At 46.0% G+C, this 26,849-nt stretch overlaps 1 protein-coding gene across 1 annotated transcript in view; it reads left to right on the forward strand.

Annotated features, from left to right (window-relative positions):
- LOC104467506 (plexin-A4) overlaps nucleotides 1-26,448 on the forward strand; it is a gene marked incomplete at its 5' end in the record, with an annotated part of 69,851 nt that extends 43,403 nt beyond the window's left edge. The window contains 7 exons of the mRNA XM_010081298.1: nucleotides 3,782-3,885; nucleotides 6,056-6,155; nucleotides 8,273-8,463; nucleotides 12,225-12,394; nucleotides 15,230-15,442; nucleotides 25,452-25,602; nucleotides 26,353-26,448. Coding sequence (XP_010079600.1) covers nucleotides 3,782-3,885; nucleotides 6,056-6,155; nucleotides 8,273-8,463; nucleotides 12,225-12,394; nucleotides 15,230-15,442; nucleotides 25,452-25,602; nucleotides 26,353-26,448 — 1,025 coding nt within the window. The remainder of the gene's footprint in view (nucleotides 1-3,781; nucleotides 3,886-6,055; nucleotides 6,156-8,272; nucleotides 8,464-12,224; nucleotides 12,395-15,229; nucleotides 15,443-25,451; nucleotides 25,603-26,352) is intronic.
- Nucleotides 26,449-26,849: the final 401 nt, after the last annotated feature.

Raw genomic sequence — 26,849 nt, forward strand, 5'->3', positions numbered from 1 at the left:
GTTAAGGTTGGAAAAGACCTCAAGGATCATCAAGTCCAACCGTCAATCCAGCACCACCCAACCCACTAACCCATGTCCCCAAGCACCACATCTACATGTTTCTTGACCCCCTCCAGGGATGGTGACTCCACTGCTTCCCTGGGCAGCCTGTTCCAATGCCTGATCACTCTTTCAGTGAAGAAATTTTTTCTAATATCCAGCCTAAACCTCCCCTGGTGCAACTTGAGGCCATTTCCTCTTGTCCTATCACTTGTTCCTTTAGAGCAGAGGCAGCACCCCCCTCACTGCACCCTCCTTTCAGGCAGTTGTAGAGAGTGATGAGGACTCCTCTCAGCCTCCTCTTCTCCATTCTCTGTGACATCACCACATATTAGACGTTTACCCATTTTTGCTTCCTACCCACCTGGTGCCTGCAGCATATTGGAAAACCGTTTATTCTCATATTTCCTGTGCCGATCTGTTTCTCATGTGGAAATGTTTGGAAAGTAAAAAACTACTCATAAGACTAAAAGCAACCCCCCAGCTCTTCATGAGCACAGGTGGTCATGAAAGAGGCATTGAGCCTGGATAAGCCACATTCGTTTGTTCCACATGCCATTGCTGTGCACAGTCAGCCACAAAATATTTCCCAACCCTTCCTGGGAGACTTGGGGTCTTTAGGAAAAGAGTGGGAAGCACAGTATATGGCATGAAGAGTTGACTGAAATGGATTATGGGCATCATGACCTAGAAGTACCTGTAAAGGATGGCGTAACTGATGATGACTAGCTCAAATGAAGGCACTTGGATTGAGCTGGCAGGTTTTCCATCCACCTGGGTATTTCAATTGTCCCTGAAAAATGTTTTATCTTCTGCATTTTTCTCCCTTGTTCAGTGGGCATCTTCAGGGTGACCCATATCAGAGAGAAGGCACAAGGGACATGTAACATTTTCTGTAGGATTTAAGGCACAGGAGGACATCTCCCCATTTCACATTTCCCCATAGAGTCATTCCCTAGCCAGGCATTGCTAGAGCTCAAAGAAACCTCTCTGTCAAAGGCCCCCAGAATTTCTTTTTTCCCAGTCAAGTTGAACAGAAAGGTTGTTTCTTAAAAAAAAAAAAAAAAAAAAAAAAAAGGAGAAAAAAAAAGAAAAAAGAAGAAGAAGTAATTCCTGCGTGCAATAAAAAGATACACTATCTGCTGAATGAAATATAAAGGCTTCACAGCAGCTGTCTCCTGAGTTTGCATTTACCGCTGCTCCTGATTGGAAGGCTTGATAAAGATAATGGGATTTTTTGCCTCCCTCCTCCTCTCCCTCCTCTCTCCGGAAGGTGGAAGTGTAACAAATTGGATTGGAGTATGTCTCTCCTTTGTGCCGGCTTGCAGAGGAGCGCTCAGATCTGATGAGAGAGAGGACAGGGTGCTGCCAGCGAGGACAAAGCAAACAGTTTTCACTTAGTGCTGTGAATATGGATGTCAGGGTCACCTTTTCCTCCTTTGTGCCCTCCCTTCCCATTCCCTTGCTCCCAGCCATTGAATTTCCTTGCAGATTGGTGTGTGGCTACCTCAGCTGGCACTTGCAAAGAAGGAGACCGTGCAGTGCTCCTGGGAGACTAGGACGAGTTGGACGACCATAACTGGGGGTTCTTTCCCTGTCATTGCTCAGAAGCACGATGAAGTGGTCTGTATTTGGTCAGGGCCAACTGGCTGCAAAACTGAAGCCGGATGCTCTGAACCTGCCCTGCAGGGTGTTTTCCCCCTTGTCTTTCTCAGGAGTGGGTCTTGTGGCGAGTCAGACTGGCCCTTGCTCTTCCTTGCGTGGCCCCTTTCTGCACGAAGGCCAAGAGGAAGGGCTTGGTAACCTCCTGTGTCTGTGCAGGAGCACAAAGGGCTTGAGGGATGTCATGGTTTAACCCCTGACAGCAAAAAGCACCACACAGCCACACGCTCACTCCCCCCGGTTGGGATGGAGGGGAGAATCAGAAGGGTAAAAGTGAGAAAACTCGTAGGCAGTTAAAGGCAGTTAAATAAAGGCAGTTAAATAGGTAAAGCAAAAGCCACGCATGCAAGGAAAGCAAAACAAGGAATTCATTCCTTACTTCCCATGGGCAGGCAGGTGTTCAGCCATCTCCATGCAAGCAGGGCTTCATCACGTGTAATGGTTACTTGGGAAGACAAACGTCACCACTCCAAATGTTCCCTCTTCCTCCTTCTTCCCCCAGTTTTATGAGCATGACTTCACATGGTATGGAATATCCCTTTGGTCAGTTGGGCTCAGCTGTCCCAGCTGTGTCCCCTCCCAACTTCTTGTGCACCCCCAGACTGCTTGCTGGTGGGGTGGGGTGAGAAACAGAAAAGTCCTTGACTCTGTGTAAGCACTGCTCAGCAGTAATTAAAATATCCCTGAATTATCAACACTGTTTCCAGCACAAATCCAAACATAGCCCCGCACTAGCTATGGTCTGGCTGGGAATGAACAGGCAGCATCACCCTCGGACATCACAAGGGTAATGTAGGTGAGGTTCTAAGGAACTGGAGTAAACAAAGGGCAGTTCAGGATCAGTGCTTAGCCAACATAACCTTTGCTTACTTTCTGAGTATCTCCAGTCGAAGTAATGCCCAGCAATAAACACAGCAGCTGACCTCTTCCTACTAATTTAAATGAATAATAAAGGCAAGGGTGGCTTTCCCAATACATTTTAATTATGTGATAACAAAACTGCTGAAACCAAAAGAAATTTGCAACGGTCCTTGCATTTTTATATTAGGAGAAATAAGCAGGGGTGGCAGGTGATGTCTCCATATCCAAGAGTTCATTTTAATTAAATCCCTCAAATGAATAGACTTTCTGCTGTGGCTCTGGCTGAGCTGTATGTGACTGAAACATGATAACCAAAAAAGAAGATTTGTATGGTCTGGGTTGTCTGTGGTTAAGCCACAGCTTTACCTGGTGTCACCAGGTGATACTACATTTCTCTCCTTTTAGTTATGTTCATGTGTTCTTTGCCTATAGGCAAATCTGTAGTAGACGTGTCTCACTTAGTTGTGTCCATGCTGATGAAATAAAGAGGGCCAGAGACTAATTTCTGTCCCTGACAGAAGTGACATTAATTTACTCTTGTCCCATAGTCATGCAAGGACAGGTTGGTCTTGAAAACAGCCATGTTGGAGCAAGAACAGAGCCAGGGAGTAAGCTAGGAGTTAAGCACTGTGAATAATCGGGGGACTAAAGCACCAGTCCTTACGTTCAGCTCCGCCGATGGATCAACAGCTCTCTGGTCATTGTTTTGTGTGTCTGTAGAGAGGCTGCTGTGCCCTAGCCTTGTGGGTAGGTGTCCCCTAGGTCTGTGTGCTGCTGTGCCCTAGCCTTGGACCTCTCACCTCTGTAGGCAACTGCTCTATGTTCTGCTGTCTGTATGGTGTCACTCTTTAAAGGAGTGGAGGTTTCGTCTGCAAAAGTTGTTTTGTGATTGCAATATCATTTTATCAAGGGTAAAGAAACCAGTCTGGATAACTTAGGACTTGACTCTCAACTTTGCCATATGGCTATGGTTTTTGCATACTTTTCTGAACCATCTCCCTGCACTTTCAATGGTTCATCTGTCTCTTCTTCCCCTCTGGAAAGAAGGGGCTCTGAACATTTGTGCACTTGTATGTTGTATGTGGTTGGAGGCATCTGACAGAGAGTAAAGGCAATGACTGACATGGATGCAGCCTGCACATGTATGACTACATGTGTTATGGACACAGGGGTGACCAGGGCTCTGTCCCAGAGTTCACTGTCCCTATTCTCCTTGCAGAGTGGCGGCAAGCAAGTGGGGCAAGGATGATCCTCCAGGACGAAGACATCACAACCAAGATAGAGAATGACTGGAAGAGACTCAACACACTGGCACACTATCAGGTAACCATGTGAGAGGATGGGTAGAAGGTAGATCAGCCAAGAAAATAGAAAGGAGAAGGTCAAAGTGTTATTCTTTAAGATGCAGAAGTAAACAGTGGGTGGGTGGTCAACAATTGGGCAGAGCCCCCATGTTGAGTACATCCATTCTTTTCCATGTCCTTGTAGAAATTATCCTGCACATCATTAGAGATGAAGGCAAGGGAAGAAAAAATCCACTGTCTCTCTCTAGGGAAGGTCAACCCTAGTGAGTGAAGAATGTGAAGAGATGCAGTCACGACGACAACAGAAGTTGGCATTGTTCATATAGACTAACACAAATCGAGCCTTTCCATCCCCCTGTTTACAGAGTGCTGAGGGCCTTGTAATGCTAGCAAAGGTCAGAAGGATGGAAGAGTGAAAAATGGAAGGGAAGGAGGCCTGGTGTCTGGAAGAAAGAGGAGGGAAGCAGCATGATTGGAGACAGTGGTGCAGTGGAGTTGGCATTGACCTAGGAACCCTTGGTTTTAATCCCTGTCTTAATCTGTGTGACCTGCCTTGGGACAGGGCTTCCCTTTGTCTCTGCATGACCTCAAGATCCATAAGAGAGGGCTAAAGATGTCCAGAAGTATCTTACACAGGTGATACATTTAATGGAAAACTGAATTTTGGTCAAAAACTCTCCCCACTCCTTCCCCTCCTTGCAAAAAAAAAAAAAAAAAAAAAAAAAAAGGCAAGCATCTCATTAAATTTAATCCAGTGCTGACAATTTTGTTGTTTCCTCAAGCACATCTCAGCAATCTGTGTTTCATAACAAGATTTTTTCCTTTAAAAGCTGACCTGAGGATGCAGCAAACAATAATTTGAAAAGGAAACAAAACTTTTCACTTCAGATTGACTGAAGCATTGCTGGCTAGACTCCAGAACACTTTTTTGAGAGGGAGGGGGGATGTTTTCTATTTTATTTCACCAACAAACTGGGCATCATTTTCTTTCCCTTCTGTGCTTTTTCCAGTTGTTTTCTTCAGGCAATGAGCTCCCAGCTATGTGGATGAGCTGGGACAGAACAGGTCTCATCTGTCAGGGTGCTGAGCTCCACATGGTTTACCCTGGCTGTCCAGAGGGCAGACACGGAGCATGCATGGACAGACACTGATATTCCAATTGCCTCAGTTTCCCCATCTGTAGTGTGGGGCTAAAAGTACAAAGAGCCAATTATTGCCCTCCTTGATTGCTGAGGGGCTATGTAATTAGCCTCTACAGTGCTTTGAAGATGAAAAACTCTATGCAAGTGCTAATTATTATTATTACACAGACAAGAGTTAGACGTTGTTAGCAGGTTTTTTTTCACCCGTCTCCTTTTTATGATGTCTTATTTATCACAGATATTCCTGATACGGCTCCTCTGAGCCACTGCCTTGTTAACATTTCTGATACTGGACCCACACGAATTGCCTAGCTGTAGAAATGGAAAGGCTGGCTTGTTTCAGAAAGCTTTGTTATCTGTTGAATCACCGTACCGTGACATCTTGGGGCACAGGCACTCCAAACCTGCTGTTTTCCCCTGTCTGAGGGCCTCTGACACAGCAAAGAGAAAGAAGTTGTGGTCACTTTAGTCCAGCAGTGCATTTGTGGCGTGAAAGGGCAAGACTGTGCGTGGAGAGGTTGAGAGGATCAGTCAAAGTGGAAAATGTAGATGCCCATTTCTGAGCTAGGTGCCTAGGTGTCACCTGCAATGGAGGAGGAAGGGACAGAAAATTTCACATCAGTTTTATCATCCTTCGGGGACATCCCGTCCTTGATGTTTGAAATAGCCCAGATGATTTTATTCTTCTCATGTTCCTGACCCTGCAGAAGAGCTTCCTTGTGAAGAACCTACTGCTTTAGGGAGGTTAATGTTGTCACATTGTTGTCTCTGGGCTTTGAATCGGGACCTGAACGGAGGAGAGTCTGCTTTGTCATCAGCTGTCCTATTACCCAAGTCCAGGCTTCTAGCGGTGTAACAGGAGTTTTTGTGCCTTTTTTGTTAATAGACCCACTGAGGAAAGCATCTGAAGCTTTGGGCCAAAACTACTGTCCTGCCTACGGTGACACTGGTTTAGAGTTCATTCTGCTGCTTGAATTTCTGTTGTTCTTGGCATGCTCCTCAGCCTGTTCTCAGAAGCTTATTGACAAAGTCCCCTTTTCTCTACAGGTTCCAGATGGATCTGTGGTAGCTTTAGTCTCCAAGCAGGTCACTGCCTACAATGCAGTCAACAACTCCACGGTCTCCAGGACCTCAGCCAGCAAGTACGGTAAGGGTCTACATGCTGGTATGGATTGAGAGAGCACTGGAGGAGAGATCCCAAACATCATGGTGGTTACAAGACACTGAAAACCAACAGAGAGAGTCATAGGCAAATGACTAGTTGATATGATTGTTTGAGAGATGGCAGGAGGAGACGATTTAACCACCTAAAACATTGGCATCTGGTCCAAGATGTTTATCCAAGTGTCTGGATTGCTCCTAGGTTGTACTTCTCCTCCCTCATTAATGAGAGGACAAGACAATATAATTAGCTACCTACGTTTTAGATCTCTGTAGTCAGATGGGATGAATCTCACTCTTAGAGTTTACGCTGGGAGAAGCACTGCACACTGGACAATCTCGGTTGTACTGGTGGGCAAAGTCCTTGGAGAATGGTCTGTTGTGAAGACAAATCTGTGTCTCAGATGAGAGGACTCTGGGACCACGAGCAACCACAACCCACCTAGGGCATAGCCTGTCTTCGGTTAAATCTCAGTGTGGGTGTTATGTGTCCCACCCAGCTATCTTATTTTCCCAAGGGAATCTGCACCTGGAATAATAATAAAAATGTCTTACTTAGGTCCTATATCAGTATATCTCAAGGCGGTGGATTGTTGTTCCCACTTTACCCATGAGACAACTGACAACGAGCCAGCTGTGAAATAGAAACCAGGTGGAAATTCCGTAAAGCCAAACAGAGACTTCCTGAGTCTCACTCACACCATCACACACCTTCCTCCCCTCCACTAGAATTGCAGCCCAGGATATTGTCTCACTATGGCAATGCTGGGGGGCAAAGCAAAACACCTCTAATGTGCAGCCAGAGTGCTGCAAAACTACCCTCTAACTTGGATGTCATATCAGTTTACTTTTTTTAATTTTATGAAAGCATCTCCCATCCTTCTTACTCCCTTTAGCTTGAGGGAAGGTAGTTACTCCATGTCCAGAGGAGCCCCCTTCCTCATTCTCCAAGGACAAAAGCAATCCACCAGACCTTATTAATATTCATCCTCTTTGCCATGTTGTTGCAATTACTGAAAGACACAGTGACCTTTGAAAAGGAAGACTTGATGGGGGTTAATTTCTGTTGGATTTCTTTAATTCTTTTGCCATTTGATTTTTTTCAGGAGGAGGGAGTGGGGAAGAATGCAGGGGAAGGGAGAAGATGTGGTGGGTCAGAAGTGGTTGTTAATTGCAATTAAGAAAACGGCATCAAGAGAGAAAAAGGATAATCCAGCTGATAATTAATATGTAGAGATTGGTAATGCATTAATGAGACTGATTCAGATCTTGCTACTGAAAGGTGTAACATTCTTCTGTTAATTATGGTTGGAAAAGACTCTATCCAGCATTGCTGGAAGGTCAGGGAGCGGGGAATGCCTCCTGCCATCACTCAGAGGCAAAGGGAGGTAGAATCTGGAGGCTAAAGATGTCCTTGGAGAGGAAATTTGTGCTGGCCCACCTGGGGTTCTGGTTTACTTTTTGTCAAAAGAAGATTTTGGAGCAGGGAGTGAAGAGGATGGCTGGGCAGGAGGTATGGGATTGCCTTGATGCCAAAGAAGGGAAGAGAGGCAGCTCCTTCTGAGCCTAAGGGTGGGGAGCTAGACAAGAGGTCACATTAGCTACATCAATATTACTGTGCAAAAAGGCCATGGGCTGTTCTCTGGCCATAATGCCAAGCAGCATGGCCAGGCAAAACAGGTTGGACTTAGCCATACGAGTTACCATGAGTATTCCACCAGGAGATACACCTGTGTTGCCTAATGTTACAAACTGGCTGATGGAAATTATTTAATACTAATATGGAAATGTGGAGGTTGCAAGAGCAGGGTCATTGCACTATTGGTACAGCCTTCCTCCTTTGGAGATGCAAGCTAACATCTCCCCAGGGTCGGATCACCAGCTGTGATTGTCTCAGCTCCACAACAGAATCCGTATGAGCATCCTCTCCATATACCAAATAGGAGAGGTACCTGCTTCCAAACCCAGACAGAAGAGGTCTTCTTTCCTGTCTGATGAAAAACTTCTCTTAGGTTGCCTGTCATTAGCATATTTCCTTGATGAAACCCATTAATCCCAATACGAGCACTACTGGGGCTGATATACGTGCATCTGTCTTTGCAGAAAACATGATCCGGTACACGGGCAGCCCGGATAGCCTCCGTTCCCGCACCCCTATGATCACCCCTGACCTTGAAAGTGGAGTCAAGATGTGGCACTTGGTGAAGAACCATGAGCACGGTGACCAAAAAGAAGGTGACCGGGGCAGCAAGATGGTTTCTGAGATCTACCTGACAAGGCTACTCGCCACCAAGGTACATGGTGGGGGTGGAGAAGAGGGTGAGAAATGTCTTTTTAAAAGGCTGAAGAGGAACTTCTTGCCAACAAGAAATGAGAGACTGCTCAAAGGATGCTAAAGGATAATAAAGAGAGGAGGAAAACAGAGCAAGAGGAGTGCTCCAAGAATGGAGGGAAGCTGCTTGAATTTAGAAAGCAGAGTCAGAAAAGGGCCATTGGTGAGCAATGAGGAGTAAAGAACTCAGGGCCATGAGACTGGTGGAGAAAGTCAGCACAGGGGTGGGCATGTGTTGGGGTTGTCGATTATACTGTCTTGTAGCTTATACCAAAATTGAGCAAATGAAGAACCAGGGAGTAAACATGCCCAGATCAGGTTCCAAGGATGTGTCACGCTTCACATTCTGAAATGGGGTCCTATACCACAAAACCCTGAGTCTTATGGTACAAGTCTTTCTTCTCCATCTTTCCCCTGGGACAAAAAGATGACTTGGAAGGGGGTTAAGATGACCATGATGTGCCTAATAGGTGGCCAGTTCCAAGGAGAGCAACCGCCATTAGATGCCCATCCCCACTGAGACATGGAAAGCTCAGAGTCTCCAAAGAGAAAATAGAGATTAAGTCACTTGAGGGCAGAGCAGGGACATCCTGAGCTGAATCTTCAGTAACATCACAGCTGGCCCATGGTAAGTTTCTGCAGAAAGGGTAAAGATTGTGTCAGGACATTCATAAGATCCCATCTGCTCGGTCTATATTCCCTGCTGAAATGCTGGAAATCGTGTGAGTGTTTAGCATCACTGAGGATGCAGCACCATGTGGAGGACACTTGCACAAGTGGAGATCACCGAAGCTGATGGGTCTAAAACTTGCTGCAGTGAACTTTGGCTCTGGGACAGCCACAGAAAGTGGCTTCATTGCCACTGTCTGTACAGAAAGGACTCACTGTCACTCACCACGATGCTGTCCCTTCCCTGTGAAGGGGATGGCCAGTTCTTGCTGCAACTGGCTTGCTCTGGGCTTGACAAAACATCTCAGGTCTTTCACGTTCTTTCATCTCTAACCAAGACTATCCTCCACTTAACTCACCTCTAAAGGCTCTACACGTGTATAGGCAACAGCAGTTGTCTGAGTTTCCATTTATTTGCTCTTCCACCCTGTGGATGGTGGTATCCTTGGAGTAACCTGCATTAATGAAGAAGCTGCACCCCAGCAGGGACCAGGGCAGGTGGGGAGGAAGGCAGTTTAACCAGAGCTCCCTGTGCAGTTCTGCTGTCCTCTTGCAGCACAGAGCATCTCCATGCCCAAATCTCTCTAACAGGAGAGTTCTCTCAATGCCTCCCAGAATGGAAGCTGCAGGGTAGCTGTGGCTCAGGTGTGGCTGATCACAGCGTTATCTCACCCCATCCTGAGCAGGATTAAACCAAGCGGTGATCAAACAGCCCAATCTTCCTCCCTTCTCTGAAGTTTTGACTATTATCATTTCTTGTCAGGGTATTAATAGGCGCAAAGACCATTTCATGTGTCCATGCAAACACCATCTGAGTTTTTCCATCAGACAGGTCTCCATCACACGGTTAAGTCCCACCGTACAGTTTTACCTGCACATTTGTTCCACGACTCATTTTGCCTCTGATGTCTGACTCTCCCTGTCTATGTTGCAGTGGGATTTGGAGATAAATTGGTTTTGTCTTTAGCCCCTGGTACATGCCCAGCTCCCTGGCATCAAGATGCTTTTATGGATCACACAATAACAAAAGCAAACGATGCTCCCCAGGGCTCAGACCCCAGCTGGTGTAAACCAGCAAGCAGGACTGGTGCTGATTTATGTTGTCTGGGGATATGTCCTTTACCCCACCACTGAATCACTTTTGCTTTCTGTTCTGGATCACAAACTCAACACTTTTTTTGTTTTGGTTTGTTTTTTTGTGGGTTTTTTTTTTTTTTTTTTTTTTTGTGTGTGGAGACAGCAGGAAAGCAACTACGAAACAGAGAGTAGAAAGGCTGGGGGTTGCTTGTTTCCCCTCTTGGGCTGAGCAATTTTCTTTTCTCATCATGACCATAAAAGAGGAGAGAGAGCAATTTCTGGTAATACAATCCCAGGGAATACTTAGTTAAACTGAGAATGATTTTTTATTCTGCTAAATCCCTGACCTCTGAGACCTAGAGTCTCTTGCCTAAAAGCCTCAGAGTTTTTCTTTGTGTTTGTGTGGGTGAGCATGTAGAGAACTAATTCCCTCCAGAAACTGAACCTGAGGGCAGCTCTTCCATGTCAGACCAACAAGATTTCCCCTTGGGGGCCCTTTCTGACTCAGACATGTGCTGTAGGGCTTTATTCACCCTGGAGGAGTTCGCACAAGCAAAAGGTACCTCTGTTTCCCAAAGAATAAATCAAGGGGTGAATCAGCAAGAGACACCAGCTTTCTAATTAAGTACTTGTTAGCGCTGTGTAAACTCCAGCCACTCTGGTGGAACCTGGTGCTTTGTTTCTAGGAAGGAGAATTTCTTTCCTGGGTCTGCAGAGAAAGGGGAGGGTGTTATTTTTCAACTGAGGACATTTTTCATATCTGGAAATGGCAAGGCTGGATGAGGCTTTGAGCAACCTGGGCTAGTGGGAGGTGTCCCTGCCCATGCAGGGGGTTGGAACTAGATGGTCTTTAAGGTCCCTTCCAACCCAAACCATTCTGTGATTCTGTGATTCTAAATGTTTGATGGAGATTCAATTGCTTTTTGATTATTTTAGCAGCTGTATGGTTTGGCCACATATAAATGCCTATACAGCCCTGATGGCAGGGTAGAGCTTTGAACATGGGCTAGAGCTTCCCATTCAGCAAGGGAAATGTGTCTTGACTTGTTACCCCCAAGCCCAGTCTGCAGCTCATCTGGTTATCACAGGTCCCTAATTGTCCCCATCTCCAGGCCTGGCCATTCTCTGCTATTCCAGCTCTTCACCTTCTTGCTAAAGGCCGACCATCCTCACCAGTGTGTCCAGGGTGCTTCTCCAAGGATCTGAGATTCTCCTCCAGAGGAGCACGAGGAGACTTCTGCAGTCTCTATGGTGGACATCACTGAGGTCTGCAGAGCGGACCCTGACACATCTATGCACTGCTTCAGTTTGTCTCAGTCCCATGCCAATGGGTAGTAAAAAATGAGGAGGCGTCCTGGGGATTAAGATAAAGTTCTTGTTATTTATTATACTACTCACACATATAAAACAACCATCTCTCTGCAGGCACTCTTGTTCCATTTGTCTCAATGACACCTTCTGCTCTGCTCTGCAGTCAGTTGATGTCTATTCCCAGCTTAAGAATTGTCCCTGGAGGAAAGCCAGCAGAGAAAATGGCTAGGTTTTGTCTCATGCATACACTAAAGCAGTCGAGGATTGGAAGTAGCAGAGAGGAATCTTGATGGGACGGAGAAATCTTGATGGCCTCTCCATCACCATGTACCTGAGATAGGGGAAGGTGTCCCACCACAGCTCAGCCACCCTCCCTGGCATAGTACTATGCTAGTAGCAGAGAGGAGAGGCAGCATCTTGACCTACCCCATCTGGCTGCCAACCAGATGTAGTGGATATTGTGAAGATGCACACACCTGCTTAAAAACATCTGTATTGAAATTTCCAGCTCATGTCACATTTAACAGACATTAGCTGGCTCACGCTTTTCAATCACACCACTTGGGTCTGATCCGCAGACATACTGTTTTCAGTGGGGTACCAAAATTCAACATCCTCTTCCCACTTGGTATCTCACATTCTGTTTTTCCTTCCTTCTCCCAACAGGGCACCCTCCAGAAATTTGTAGATGACCTCTTTGAGACCATCTTCAGCACTGCTCACCGCGGCAGTGCGCTTCCCCTGGCTATCAAATACATGTTTGATTTCCTGGATGAGCAGGCTGACAAACACAACATCCATGACCCCCATGTGCGGCACACCTGGAAGAGCAATTGGTGAGTGAGACATCCCAGTACAGTCCAGCACCAGGTCCTGGACTGGAAGGAAAGGAAAGGGGCATGTGATTTGGGATCTGGCTTCTGGGGGAGCTAAGAAGCTGGTGTGAGGTTCAGAGCACCAGGCTCAGTCTTCCCAAGCCAGTGGAGAAGTCACAAGCACCCAGAATTTAAAGGATGCTCTCGAGGAAGATATTAGGAAGAAATGTTTTCCTGTGCGGGTGGTGAGGCAGTGGCCCAGATTGCCCAGAGAAGCTGTGGATGCCCCATCCCTGGAGGGGTTCAAGGCCAGGCTGGATGAGGCTTTGGGCAACCTGGGCTAGTGGGAGGTGTCCCTGCCCATGGCAGGGGGTGGAACTGGATGACCTTTAAGGTCCTTTCCAACCCAAAACAGTCTGTGATTCTAGGATTCTAAGCATGGAGTGCTTTGGCTTGATAGGTCCCAGTTTGCCCTGTATTACACTGGGATGGCAGTATTTCTGAGAGACTTCATGAGGATACAGGAGGAAAAATTGTGAAGTGTTTAGTTGCTGTAATGCCCAGGTCCATAGGGATGTCTGGGGAGGCATGGGATGGGATTCATCCCCTTGCCTTCATTTAGACAGGGTGTTTGAATTCTCATTATAGTCAGACGGGGCTATAGCCCCATTTTTTTTGCCCACACATAGGTATTTAGTGCCATCTGAGATATTTTAAGATATCCCAGACATCCACAGGGGATGTGCAGCACCCACAGGAGACTGGTCCCCTCCTGGGCTGGCAGCTGGAGATCAGGAGAGCACCTCAAATGGTACTTAGCACTTAAAGGGTCTGGAGCTGGATGCGAGTCTCCTTTGGAGTGAGTGACAAAGTGACATCAGCCCCCTGCTCCAGCTGCCAGGCAGCAGCCCCGTTTCATACATGTAGTGGGACAGCAGGAAAAAGTCAAGATCGGTGGAAAGAAAAGATCTCTGCGGCTCCTCTCCGCTGAGTCTCCCTGTTGGAAAGAGTTCCCTGGAGAATCACTCCCTCCCTTTCTCCTGTACAAATACCGGGACTATAAAAGGAACAGCAGAGGAGAGCCATGGGGCTCCCAGCTCATGCATTTTTTTTTTTTTCCTTTTACCAGCCATGCTGATGGCAGATCGTCACAGCGCGGTGACATAAAAAAAGAAACCCCATGTACCAAAGAGGCTTTCAACTAATGAAACATTAGCATATTATTAACATTATCTGCGGCACTAATCTGAGGCTGATTGCAGCCACTCAGACTAAATGAGCAGGAGGTTTATTTAAGGGGGGAAGGGAGGAAGGCTGAGTGTGTGTGTATGTGGGGAAAGGGGCAGTATGAAGAAATCTGTTCAATCAGATTAAATTAACTCAAAGTCACATGATGGGCTTCATTATTCCCAGAGAGGAACATCGTCCCCCCAGTCCCTTCCTGCCCTCGTACACACACACAAGCACATGTACGTGGGCTCTCTGCTCATCCTCACTGCAGTTGTGTTAACACTTGCAGAAGAAGTTCTGCATGGTTCACTCATCCACCTCATCCCCCAAAAGATGAACCTCCATCCCCAGCCTAAAATGTTTCCCTCCCACAGCTCCATCAGGTCTCATTGCCAGCATCTACCACTTCTCCTGAACTTGGCTGGTAGGATTACCTCTGCGGGGCTTTCCTTACATTTGCTCGGTGATTTCGCTGGCTCAGGAGAATACACAGCAGTTTAGGAAAATGTGGTGTCATCCCTCTGTCAGGACATGCTAAACTGCCTGCTGTTAACCAGAATATATTGAACTTGGAGATTGTTTTTTTTATGTGAACACATTGGGGTAACAAGCAAATGGAAGGAACTGGGGAGTTTAGACTGAACAGCAGGTGAATTTGTTAAGCTGAAGAATCACCTCCTCTTGGGAAGGTGCAGACACCGAAGGTAGGCTTAACAGTCTACCTGACAGAGAAATAAGAGTTTGACTCTGTGATCAGTGACACATCTCAGTTCCTAGGCCATGATCATAGGAATGCATTTGCCCTGACAAAAAAGGCTTGCGGCAAAGGCTGGAGGTAGATACCTCAGGGCATCTCATACAAGTGAAGTGCTCTTCTGAGAAAAAGGGGGAGAAAAAAGGGGTTTGGATTGTAATTGGAATAACATTTCCTTGGTTAGGGCAGATATATTTTCATTTCAAAGGCTGCAACACTTGTTCCCCAGTTCCTTTTTTTCCTTGGGGCAGCAGGTTTTCCCTGTCGCGTGATGACTGCTTCATGCCCCATGTACTGGGATCATGCACAGGCTTGGGCTTGAGCTGTGGAGTGTGACAGTACCCAGTGTCCACAGCCCACAGTACCTGCCATTCAAACTCCTAGTCTGAACCTAGGAGCTCTACCTACCCCTCTTCCCATGGGTTGCTGTGAGGGCTAAAAACCAAGTCCCTCAATGACAGATGTTCACCATAAATTTGGGGGACGTGATGCCTGTCCTCATCCAATGGAGTAGCTGATAGGGGCAATTTTTCATTGCTACCTAACATAGACAAAATAGGAGTCATTTTCATCATCTCAATTACATTCCCATTAATTTATGTGCAACTTCAATAAGGTGGCATTGACTGTAAGATTGACAAAATCTGGCTTGTAAGGATAACAGGGACAAAAGCCACTCCTGAAGTGACTCCACTGCCATTCCTAGAGTCCTGTAGGAAAAAACTCTATCAAAGCTTATCCCAGAATCCCGATCTCCACACCATGATCTTTGATTCTCACCTACCATTTACAGTTGAAACCCCACACAAAAAAAGCCTGTGAACCGTGCACTGACTAACTCACCTCTTCCACCTCTCCCACCCCTCTCACAGCCTCCCATTACGGTTCTGGGTTAACATGATCAAGAACCCGCAGTTCGTCTTTGACATCCACAAGAACAGCATCACGGATGCCTGCCTCTCTGTGGTGGCTCAGACTTTCATGGACTCCTGTTCGACCTCGGAGCACCGGCTGGGCAAAGACTCACCCTCCAACAAGCTTCTCTATGCCAAGGACATCCCCAGCTACAAGAACTGGGTGGAAAGGTGAGTTTCAGTTCTAGAAATACGCATAACAAAAGGAAGTGAATACCTGGAGGGGTTCAAGGCCAAGCTGGATGAGGCTTTGAGCAACCTGGGCTAGTGGGAGGTGTCCCTGCCCATGGCAGGGGGTTGGAACTAGATGGTCTTGAAGGTCCCTTCCCACCCAAACCATTCTGTGATTCTATAATTCTATGAAATGATACAATGAAGCTCCACTTCATGGGATGGAGGTAGGAGGCATCCTCGGTATTGCTTTTGGTAGCTTTTTTTTCTTTGGTTATTGCCCAAGTAGAAAGCTCCGTGTTAGCTTTTTGTTCCCAGGTGCCTTGCAGCAGAGTTGGAAATTTAATCAGAGGTGTGAAGTGAAGGTGTTTGCCATCGTTGTTTCTCTTGAGAAGAAACTGTTGAGCAGTGATAGAGGGAGGAAGGAAGGGGAGGTGATGTGTTTGAGCCCTGTGAAGTACTTAGTACTTTCTAAGTCTTTCCACACAGACCAAAAGTGGTTTGCTGTTCTCAGCATCATTGTGACAATCCCAACGATTGTCCAAGATCATGGTTTGCTGTTCTCAGCATTGTTGTGACAATCCCAACGATTGTCCAAGATCGTACAAGGGTCGTACAATTTTCTCCCCTTATTCTGAGTCAAGTAGCGTTCCTTGGAGGCTCTTCTGTGCTTTGAATGTGTACAATTTTCTCCCCTTATTCTGAGTCCAGTAGCATTCCTTGGAGGCTCTTCTGTGCTTTGAATGAGATACCATAAGATCAGGCTAGTGACTGAAGCTCTACAGGTATTTTCTGAAAAGCCAGAGAACTTTCCAAGTGTTTTATCCACGTCTGCAAGACCTGTAGTTGTACTGTACTGAAGGTCAGTGTCTGGCAAACCTGCTCCACTAGATGTGGTGCTTAGGGACATGGTTTACCTCCACTAGATGTGGTGCTTAGGGGCATGGTTTAGTGAGTTAGGTGGTGTGGGTTGATGGTTGGACTTCATGATACTTGAGGTCTTTTCCAGCCTTAATGATTCTATGATTCTACTCTGCAGGGAATACAACCAAGACAACTATTCCTGCAGTACCTAGGGGCTTCCATTTCTCTAAGACTTTCTGCAGGACAAGCAAGTAGCAGACCTCGCGCTCCATTCAGCAAGCCTGTCTGCTGGAGCAAGCCTTGCAGAAGTTGATGTGTGCTTTGTTTTTCCAATATTCTATGCTTGCTTGGTGTTATTGACAGGTTTGGGAACTGCACAGATGGAGAATGATTACTACTCTGTAAATACAAAGATGGGTTTATCTTACAGATGATTCTCGTGCGATGCCATCCAGTTTTAAGCAATGATTTGTCTGGATAGCTTCATAGGCACTGTCTAAAATTGATACCGTGTCATGCTGGTTATATGAGACCTCTGCTAGTAGGCACAGTGAGCTGTAAACCACTGCCTTCCTTTGGTGGGGACAGTTTTCTCTCATTTTGTGAAAGCAGAGCACGGTTGATCAAAGAGCTCTGTCCCCTAGTCAGCACGAGGTGACATTTTTTACAGTAATTCTCCCATTGGTCTCGATTTGTCTGGACAATTATTTTTAGATATGGTTAAACACTTCTGCGAATGTCGTTTCTAGGCAACCTGTAAAGCTCTTACAAGCTACCTTGCTTAATTATGACCTACTTCTGGTACTGTGTCCAAATTTCTTAGTTTGTATTGAGGTTGATTGTTGGATTGACCTGGATAGGGGGAAAGAGGTGGCTGAGATTCATTTAGAAATGAAGTTTGTGGCAACAGTGACCCAAAGGTCCCATATTCTATTGATGCTTAAACAACCTCGTGTGAAGTGGGCGGTTGGTTTCTGTGGACAAATACTGTTTTACATATGACCTGGTTGATTTTTTATCTTTGGAGATGGTACATTTGAGTGATAAACTGAGTTATGTAGGTGGAGAATGGGCTATTTCTTCCTGCAACATTTTTTTTTTTTTCTGGATAAACAGAAGGCTGCAGCTTTCAGGTTGGTTTTGTTTTGGGTTTTTTTGGGTTTTTTTTCCTACTATTGTCTTCACTTTACAACTTTTTGGAGCTAAATCCTTTTGCCCAAAGATCTTCAGCAATAGGTTCTGCATTTCCCTGGAAGTTTTCCTGAACAACTGGTTTTATAAACGAGGTACACAACACCTCCTGCTGCTAGCAAACAGCACTGGATTTTTCTGCCCAGCATGAGCTGGGTTGTTATCTGCACTGATGTCTGACAACTTGAACTGAAGCCTAAGGGGAGGCTGCAGGTTTTGGAATATGGTTGGAGCTTCTGCCCTGTTAATATTTTTGTGTGTCAATTCCACTGACTCAAGGCAGCGGCACCTGGATGCTCTGGTAGATCAAAGAAAAAAACATACCAAGGATGAATAGAATATAATTTCAATTCTACTCTGAAATAATGAATTCTTTTTCTCCATTCTGCAACTGTACTTTGAGGGAGTTATTCCCACTCCAATGGCTTCCAGTACCAGTTGGAGATATTTCTTTAGTCAGCATCAGCTGGAGACAGCATCCTTCAAGACCACTAGACTTCTTCAAAGAGCGAATCATAAGATAAAAAGATATTCAGTCGGGGAGTTTAAGAAGCAGTTGAGTAAATCAGAAGAACCTGAAATCAAATGAACTTCTTTGATGAAGAAGAATCTCTAAGAAAGCAATTAGGCAGTGGTAGATTGCAAGTCTACTTGAAGGCACTCTGGAGTAAAGACAGGCTCCTCTCTTTGAACAGGTCTGTTGAAATGGCAGCTGATCTGGCAATGGCAGCCTTCCCTTTGCAACTCCTGGTTTTTCAGCGTGTAGTGTGCCTTTAGGACTCACAAAACTCCGAGCAGGGAATGACCTTGGCACAAGAAGCAGGCGTGGGTAAAAGTACATACCTCCAACCCTTCAAAGATTAGTTTTCCACCTCTTTAGAGTGTGAATGTATGTTGGGAATGATCAGTGGTCTACCTCCACATGGTAGTAAACTGGGAGTTTGATTTCAACCATCCTTTTTTAGCGCTGTTGGAAACAGACGTGGACCCTGCCTGCTGAAACAATCCCGCTGAGAAAGCCTGACTTTTGGAGAAAACCAGGTTCGACATTCAAATTACACACCCAGGGCTCTTTCATTCTGAAAACTCATGGGTAAAAGGTATCTACAGGCAGCCACAACTTGGATTTCTTGTGGCAGAAGATGACACCTGACTGAGGCAGGAGAATTAACTGAGGAAATGGGGACAGACTATTTGGCTTTTGTTGAAACCATGAAGACTCAGACTGTAGTTCTAAAACAAGGTGGAGGCTTTTCAATTATTATTATCTGAGTCTATTGAAAAAAAAAAGAGGAAAAGAATGGGAACGGTAGACCAGTTCTCATCTGTTAGTAAAACTCCATAGGCTTTGCTGAATTTACATGAGAGCAGCTTCAGATCTGCATCTTTTCAAGTTTACTTCAAATGTCCCCTTTGAGCCTAGAAATCTGGAGAAGTTGGGAGCATTTGATGCAATCCCCAAGCAATACAAAGGGGAGCCTGTTCTAATTGGGACTGTCTCATTAGCATTCAACACCACACGGAAAAGATGACAAAGGGCTGTGGCTGACCTTTCATTTCTCTCCATGCTGCCAAGCTTATGATAACACTTGTTTGAACTTCATTAACACCATTTAATTGCCTGCATCACAATCAATACAAATACAGAAGCCTGGCATGGAGGCAGGGATGTAGGAGACTGAAAAGGGGGAAGAGTACAAAAAGCTGAAGCCAAAGAGTTTTTCCATTGCACACTGCTGCCCAAAATACCTACAGTGCTGCAAGGAGAGAAACTAGTGCTTTTTTTCTCATTCCTGCAGGGACTTGGTCTCCTCTTGGCTGCTTATTATGCATTAAAAATAGCCCCTCAAAGAATGCTGAAAGTCAATGGAGACATTGCAAATATTCTTAACACCTTGAGAATCTTCCAATGAAGACCATCCAAAACAGGATTGCCAGGTTTGGGACTAAAAGAGGTTTAAAGGTGCCTGATCAGTGGGATTCAGCCTGTTAACCTGGGTACAAGCACTACTTGACCCAGCTGTTGGTACCCAACTCCTGGGTCCGTGATCTCATCTTTCTTTTTTCCTGAAGCAACTCTGATCTGCATGGCATAAGCCTTTACATTTGAGGTCTTAAGCTTAATAGAAAATCCTGTGGGAGTATGTTTGGAGTATGCAGAGTGAATAATCTCTCTCCATTTGGGATCTAACCGACATCACTTGCCAGCCTATGGTTCCAGGACTCTGCAGTCAATAGATGGTCTCTTCCAGTGCGGTTCTTGTGATGTCTGTTGTCCACTTTGCAGCTGACTTCAGAAAGAAAGACAAATTGGACTATTTTAGTACAATGAAGATTGTAAGCTGCAGGCACCCTAACATTGTAAATTGTTGTCAGTTTTAAACAGAAACATTGGGGTGACTCCAAGGGCTTTAAAAGAGAGCATCAAATGACGGGTGCAAATTCTGACTTTACTTTTAAAAATGCAGTCTTCTGTGTCTCCTTTCTCTGCCAGAAAGAAGGCTCAAGATACAGCATACCAAGGGTCAAAGTAAGGGGGTGTTGTCAGTAGAGATAACAAAAACCGGAGCTGGAAGGGGCCTCAAGAGGTCAACCCAACCAGCTCCTGCCTCGGGGCAGGATCAGCTCTGTCTAAAGCCTTCCTGACAGATGCCTCCCTACCACTTTCTTAAAGGCCTCTGAAGAGAGAGCCTCTGCTCTCCTCAGGCAATCCGTTCCTGCTCTTCCCTGTCTTTTCCATCAGTGTGTTTTCCCTGATGGGCAGCCCAAATCTCCCTGGCTGTAATTAAAGCCCATACCATCTCATCGCATCCCCGGGGACATGGGTTACAGCTCATTCCCTGCCTCTCTGCTGCAACTTTGGTGTTATCAAAAGACTGTTTGTTTGTCTTTGCTCACTTTGTGTCTCTGAAAAGCTCCCAATATTTTCACATAGTGCAGTTTTCAGAGTGTCTACACACAGAGGGTACAGCCTCAGACCCACACATCCTCTGTGCCCAGGCGACGCTGGATGGTTTCTTCTCCTGGAGAAGCTACCTGTGCACTGATGCACTCTTCAGCCATCGACTCAATGCTGCCCACCCATTCTCTACCCTTTATTCTGAGACGAAAAGCAGCAGGAAAAGCTATGCACATGCCAAATAAAAACAGTGCCCTAGCTTGGGGATGCATACACAGACAGAATGGTTCCCTTGAGCTCTTCATGGCAAATCTCTGGAAGAACTAACAGCTCTTCAGCTAACTTTGGGGCCGGTACCTTTTGCTTAGCTGTTATGCCCTTACTGCCAAGATCCAGTGTCCAACAGCCTCATGTTGAACCACTCTCCAAAATAAAATCAGTCTGGGCTAACAGAGTCTTGCGGCTGCCTGCAGCTGAATCAGCACAAACACAAACTTTGCAGCTCAGATGTCTCCCAGCAAATTAAAACAGCCACACCATGTCAACAGAAGAGCTGGCAGCATGTCCTTGCATCGCTTCACTCCATCCCACAAAAGAGCTGGCTGCTGAGTTGTTCCGAAGCCTGCCTTCAGCCCTCCTCTGCTATAGCAGTCCCCCAAATCTCTTTCATACATCTCTTCCTCTTTCAGTGGTCTGGATACAGCCAGCTATTGCATAACCCTAATTATGTTATTGCTGTAATTGCGTCTGCTGTCTGCAGCGCATGGATTCGTTACAAGCTTTTCATATGCTAAAATGATTATTAATGAGCGCAGTCCCAACCCAGCTAGGGCACAACAACAGCCATGACAAAAAGATCTTTGAAAGGCAATTAGCTCCATGCTAAAAATTTCAGACTGGAGAGGAAGCATTGGCAACACGGCTTTTCTCTTCTCTTTTGATGAGTTAATGAGTTACTGAGTGGCAGCAGGCACAGTCATTCTTGTGAAACAGCTCCACTAAGGAGCCTTTCCTGGTTGGGACCAAAGGCAAGAGCATTTACGCCTGGCTAAACAGAGAGCAAGAATAGTCCCAAGTCATGGTTATATTGTTTTCCTTGTGAAAACAAAACAAAATAAAACAAAGACAACCCAGGGGAAGAGGAGAACATGAAAGCAACAAGAATAACTTTTTGAGAATAAGAGGGAGCACTACTGTATATTGGTGCATCCAAAATCCTTCCCCGTACAATAGTGGCAGTGGATGGTCTCACGGGTTCTCCCATTCAAAACAGGCTGGGATGAGTTTCTCTGCTAATGACACCTATGAAGTCTTATCCTACGGTCTAGTAATTCTCACATCTTCCATTTGAGATGCTGATTTGCCTCAGTGAGGGGTTTAGCCAAATTTCTTGAGGACTTCTGATGTATAATCATCAATTTTGGTTGCCCCATCCCTGGAGGGGTTCAAGGCTTTGAGCAACCTGGGCTAGTGGGAGGTGTCCCTGCCCATGGCAGGGGGTTGGAACTGAATGGTCTTTAAGGTCCTTTCCAACCCAAACCATCCACAGCTTCTCTGGGCAACCTGGGCCACTGCCTCACCACCCTCACAGGAAAAAATCTGACCAAGCAGTCACTGTCTTCTACTTTTACTCCTAGTCTTGAACCTTTGGTGGCAAGCTGGATAGATTTGCTGCTTGGCTACCTTTCCATCTCATCCAGAGGGAATGTGGCTTAGTCTTGCATTCCCAACCTCCTGCTGATGAGTGCAGCCTCTGGAGCAGTGGAAGTGTGCGTCAATGATCTGCCCAGGTGGGATCTGGTGTCCCTCAGCATAGCAATGCTCACAGGAGCAGCATGTTGGAAAAGCATCTCATTCCCCTTGTGGTGTCTCACAGGGCAGCTTTGGTGTGCGTGAGAGCTGTCAACTGCAGGGGAAAGGGAAGCAGCACGCGAGCAGCCTTGCAAATGCCAGCAGTGAAAATGTAAGGACCTCTGAGGTTTGGTGAGAGCTTCGCAGTGGTTTCAAAGGCATTAGGGGTATGCAAATGGCAGAGAGGGCCTAAGTACCTCTGAGGAGCTGGGCTCAGATAGAAGGTAAATAAAGACTCAGCAGGGATGTTGTCATCTCGCTGCCAGGATGCTTTAATATACACGTTCATAATTTCTATAGATAGTGCAATGATGGCTTCATTAGAAACACTTCTGTATAAATAAGTCATTTGGTGATGGCAGGGTTCTGATGGAAGGAGATTATATGTCTTCTCCTGGTACTCACAGCTGGGTTTGTTTATTGCTACGTTTGGGTTTTTCCTTATTTTTTCTTTTATTTTGCCCCCAAAACACACTTCCACAGTATCTTGGGTTTGCACTCTTAATGGGAAATGACTGCTCAGGTGTGTGGTGACCAGGGAATTGAGTCTGGGGGAGACCAGGACACTTTGGTGTTGTCGTGGGTGATGGCCCATGAACCCAGCACACTGAGATCACAGCTTGAGAGTCTCTAGTGGCTGGAGAGGTCTCCAAGCCCTGAAACTCAGATTCTTGCATCCTGTCCTTTGCTCCAGAGATTACTGCGTGTTGCTTGTTGTTGTTCAGATGAGTCATGGGAGTGTTATGCTGCTGGGAAAATAGCTCTGCAGGGCTGGAAAGGGACTGGGGAGCTCTCAGACCCTTGTGAGTCACAGGCCCAGGAGAACATTGCTACCAGGTAAAAGCAAGACAGGAAAAACTTGGAGAAGCAGACGATGCATGTGTCTGCATTCCACTTTTTAGAAATGCCCCATCCCTCCACCCACTATCCTGCCACCTAACTGATGGCTAGCCAAACCAGGGAGGAAAAGGAGGAAAAAAAAGATTTTAACTGCTTGTTGGAGCCAGACTGGCAAATAAAACACAGTACCTCTTCTTTCCTCCAAGAGCCTCATTTATTTTTTTCCGTGATGTAATCCCCTCCACTCTTCATTTCACCCAGCAGTAGGGTGCCCATGCAATATTCATAAGGAGCTGGGCTCTTCTCCATGGGCTCTTCTTAGGCACCATAAATCAACTCATTTCACTGCACTGCAGGGTCTTTTTCCCCACACGTCTAGGAACTGTGCTGGTTGCACAAGGATGTAGTTTTCTATGGGTGCCTTGTTTTTTGGCCACAAGACTCCTTGTTCCTCAACAATATGCTTTGGCCCTGAGGATGCCACCAGTACCTGACACTTTCTCTTGTTGGAGTGCATGCAGCACAGGTCTGATTTTGTCCAGCTGCTGATGCTGGGACCTGTTTGTGTTTTTTGGGAGCAGCAAAGGTGTAGAAATATTTATTCAGCCTGCTCACCATCTTCCCCTGGAGGTAGTTCTGCAGGACAGGTCCTCGTGGGGTTTCCAGATTCCTGCTTTACTCATAGTTCAGGTCCATTTGAGGACTGAGGGGTAGGCAGAGTGTAACATCAAGCCCAAACCACTCATCACTGGAGTACTGGGAGCTGGAAATACTTAGAACATGGAAGTGAGTTAGACCAGGATTTTTGGCTGGTCCTGTGCCCAGATGACAAGATGCTAGGACTGCAAGGAGATTAATGGTTTTGTGCATAATAGAAGTTGCAGTAAAGTTAATGAATTCTGCATGAGTTTTTATGGTAAGCCAGAATCTAGTTCTGGAAGCAGTCAGGCTGGAAGACTATACGTAGAGCTGGGAGAAGGACCTCTGCCTCATATGGCTTTTCTCTCAAGGGTTACATCAACCTCTCTCTTCAAAACCAAGATAACATCTGAGACCAACCAATTGCAATAAATCAGGATGTAAGTACGGTGCACAAAACCAGACTGAGGCTAAACTGGAGCCTTCTGGTGTGGAGGGGTTTTCCTCCCAGTGCCCTTGGACTGTGCTGCCTTTCATAGGAGAGTTCATCAGCTGCTCATCCCCCTCTGTCATAGAGAGTATTTTCCCACTTGGCTGTCTGAAGAATCCTTATCATGCAGCACTTCAGTGTCCAATTTCTCTGCAGTGGAAAACAGCCTCCATCTCAGCAGGTGTATCAAATGCTGTTTACAGGACACCTGTCAGCTCTTTTGGTTCCCCGTCCCCTCTGCCTCCTAATTATAAAATTGTGGATTGCTGCAGCTATGGGCTTTTTTTTTTTTTTTTGCATTTTCTTTCCTTGTGCACAAAATGTCAAATTGCAGAAATTAAAAATGTAAATGATGGCGTCTAATTAACCAGTTGACAGCAGAGCACAGCTGCGAGTGACAGTGACTGATTACCTTCCACAAACCTTGTCCTCCAAGACCTGCCTTACCCAGGGGACAAAGGACATAGAAAACAGCAGCTTCCTTAAAGAGACGTTGCTCTGCTGATGGAGCCTCATGGGCAATGGTTCTGGGGGCTCCATAGCCTACAGATAAAGCCCATCTTGAGCTAAAGAATGTTATTGACTCCTAAGTGAAGCAAAATTTCCCCAGTCAGAGTGGTTATGGGGATGTTTTGAAGCTCATTGCCACAAATTGTGACATCAAGCCAGATAAAAATTTGGGGCAAAAGGGAGATGTTGAGCATCAGAGGAGTTGCTGGGATAGACTGGGTTCAGTGTGGGAGTTGGATGATAGTAGCAATGGATGCAGATGTACTAGTGGGAATGGTGCAAGAAAGCATGCAAAGCTTTTTTGTCTATGGGAGCAGAATCCTGAGCTCTCAGTGGGCGGCGAGATCAGTGGGACTTCTCTGTGAGACTGGAGGTAGTACTGAAAAACCCTGAAGGGCTGACAAAGGAATCTAGTGTCAGTAGGTATTGCCTACTTCTCTGATGGCATGGAGAAAGTTTACAGGATGATCTTTGGGAATTCAGTTTCAGGCTAGGGTTGAGTGAATACAACACACCTCTGGTATCCAGGAATTGTGCTTCCATAATTTCCACTTTTGAATAAGTCGTCTTCCTTGTCGTAAACGAAGAGCATGACCAGGTATATCCTTGATATACCGAAAGAGCCCAAGAGTGCTAAATGTGTCCTTTCTCCTTATGGTTGATAGATTTGATCTCTTGAATGCTTACTTCTCCCCTGAAGAAACACCTGTATTTCTCTCTCTCAGGTACTATTCAGACATTGCCAAAATGCCAGCAATCAGTGACCAGGACATGAATGCATACTTGGCTGAGCAGTCTCGCATGCATATGAATGAGTTCAACACAATGAGTGCGCTCTCAGAGATATACTCCTACGTTGGCAAGTACAGCGAGGAGGTAAGAGCCTTGGAGAGGGGAAGAGTCGTTCTGCAGGACCATGGGACAGCCCACGTGTTCCCAGGTCCCAGCACATGTCACAGACACCTATCTTCATCCTATTTAAGGAGATGATGGATTTAAGGAATGAAAAGCAAGGCCTGGGCTCTGTAAAGGGCGGGTCTGGGATTATTGGTCTCCCCAGTACTCTGCCATCTGAATTCCAGTTATTTTTGTCACCTATTATTAGTCCACCAGATTTAGTTGGCTTGCAGTAGTCAATGGTCAGATGTTAGCTTGCTACAGAGGAGCTCTACATGAGCTCTGCATCGTATGTGGCCAAAAGTTGTTTAAGCAGATGTGCCCAGTGCCATTTCAGATACCCTAAAGCACCCAAGAATGGCCCAGCAAGCATGACACAGGACTTAAAGGTGACCAGCATGGTTCTGTGTGTTGAAGACCAGGTGAGGTACCTTAGGGCATCTCAAGTGGCATGGCAAGATGATGAATAAAGGTACAAAATAGTTGATCTCCAACATGAGAATCCATTTTATTGGTTGTAATCTAGAGGTCTGCATTTAATCAGATCAGCTCCAAATTCCCTGCCTAGTTCCCTGCTGTCTGACTGACCTGCTTTGCATGATCTAAACTAAGCCTGGGACCTACCTTAGAGAAAGCTAACCCTCATCTGCTGCTGTAATATGCTGGACTCAGTCCTTTTGGGGAAAAAAAAAAAAAATCCCTATCACTTCTTTCTCTCTTCTTTTCCAGATTCTTGGGGCCCTTGATCAAGACGACCAGGCTGGGAAACAGAAACTTGCCTACAAACTTGAACAAGTCATAACCCTCATGAGCATAGACAGCTGAGAACTGTCCTGCCAGGGACACCCTGGGAGGGATAAACCAAGTCGTGCCTCACTCAAGATCATCATCTTTACCAAGTGCAAGTTTTGATCGGCTGTAAGCAGAGTCACCTGAACAGCGCTCCTCTCTCTCTCTCTCATTTTTTTTTCTCTTTCAAAATCGATGGACAAAGTGACAGAGCCCCAGGGGTTAAAAGAAAAGACTGCAGAGGAATCTTGGCTCTGGGGATATCAAGACATTCGGGTGGAGCTCTTCTTTTCACAGCTTCCCCTTTGCCTTTGCCCTAGAGAAAAAACTATTACACCCAACCCTCCCCCACAAACCCTCCCCAAACATCACATCATCACTCTGCAGATGGGAAATTGGGAGGTAACTTCTATCATGCTGCTTTAACTGCCCTCCAA

The sequence above is a fragment of the Pterocles gutturalis genome, unplaced genomic scaffold, assembly GCF_000699245.1.
Source record: "Pterocles gutturalis isolate BGI_N339 unplaced genomic scaffold, ASM69924v1 scaffold12544, whole genome shotgun sequence".
In the NCBI taxonomy this organism is placed as follows: Eukaryota; Metazoa; Chordata; class Aves; order Pterocliformes; family Pteroclidae; genus Pterocles; species Pterocles gutturalis.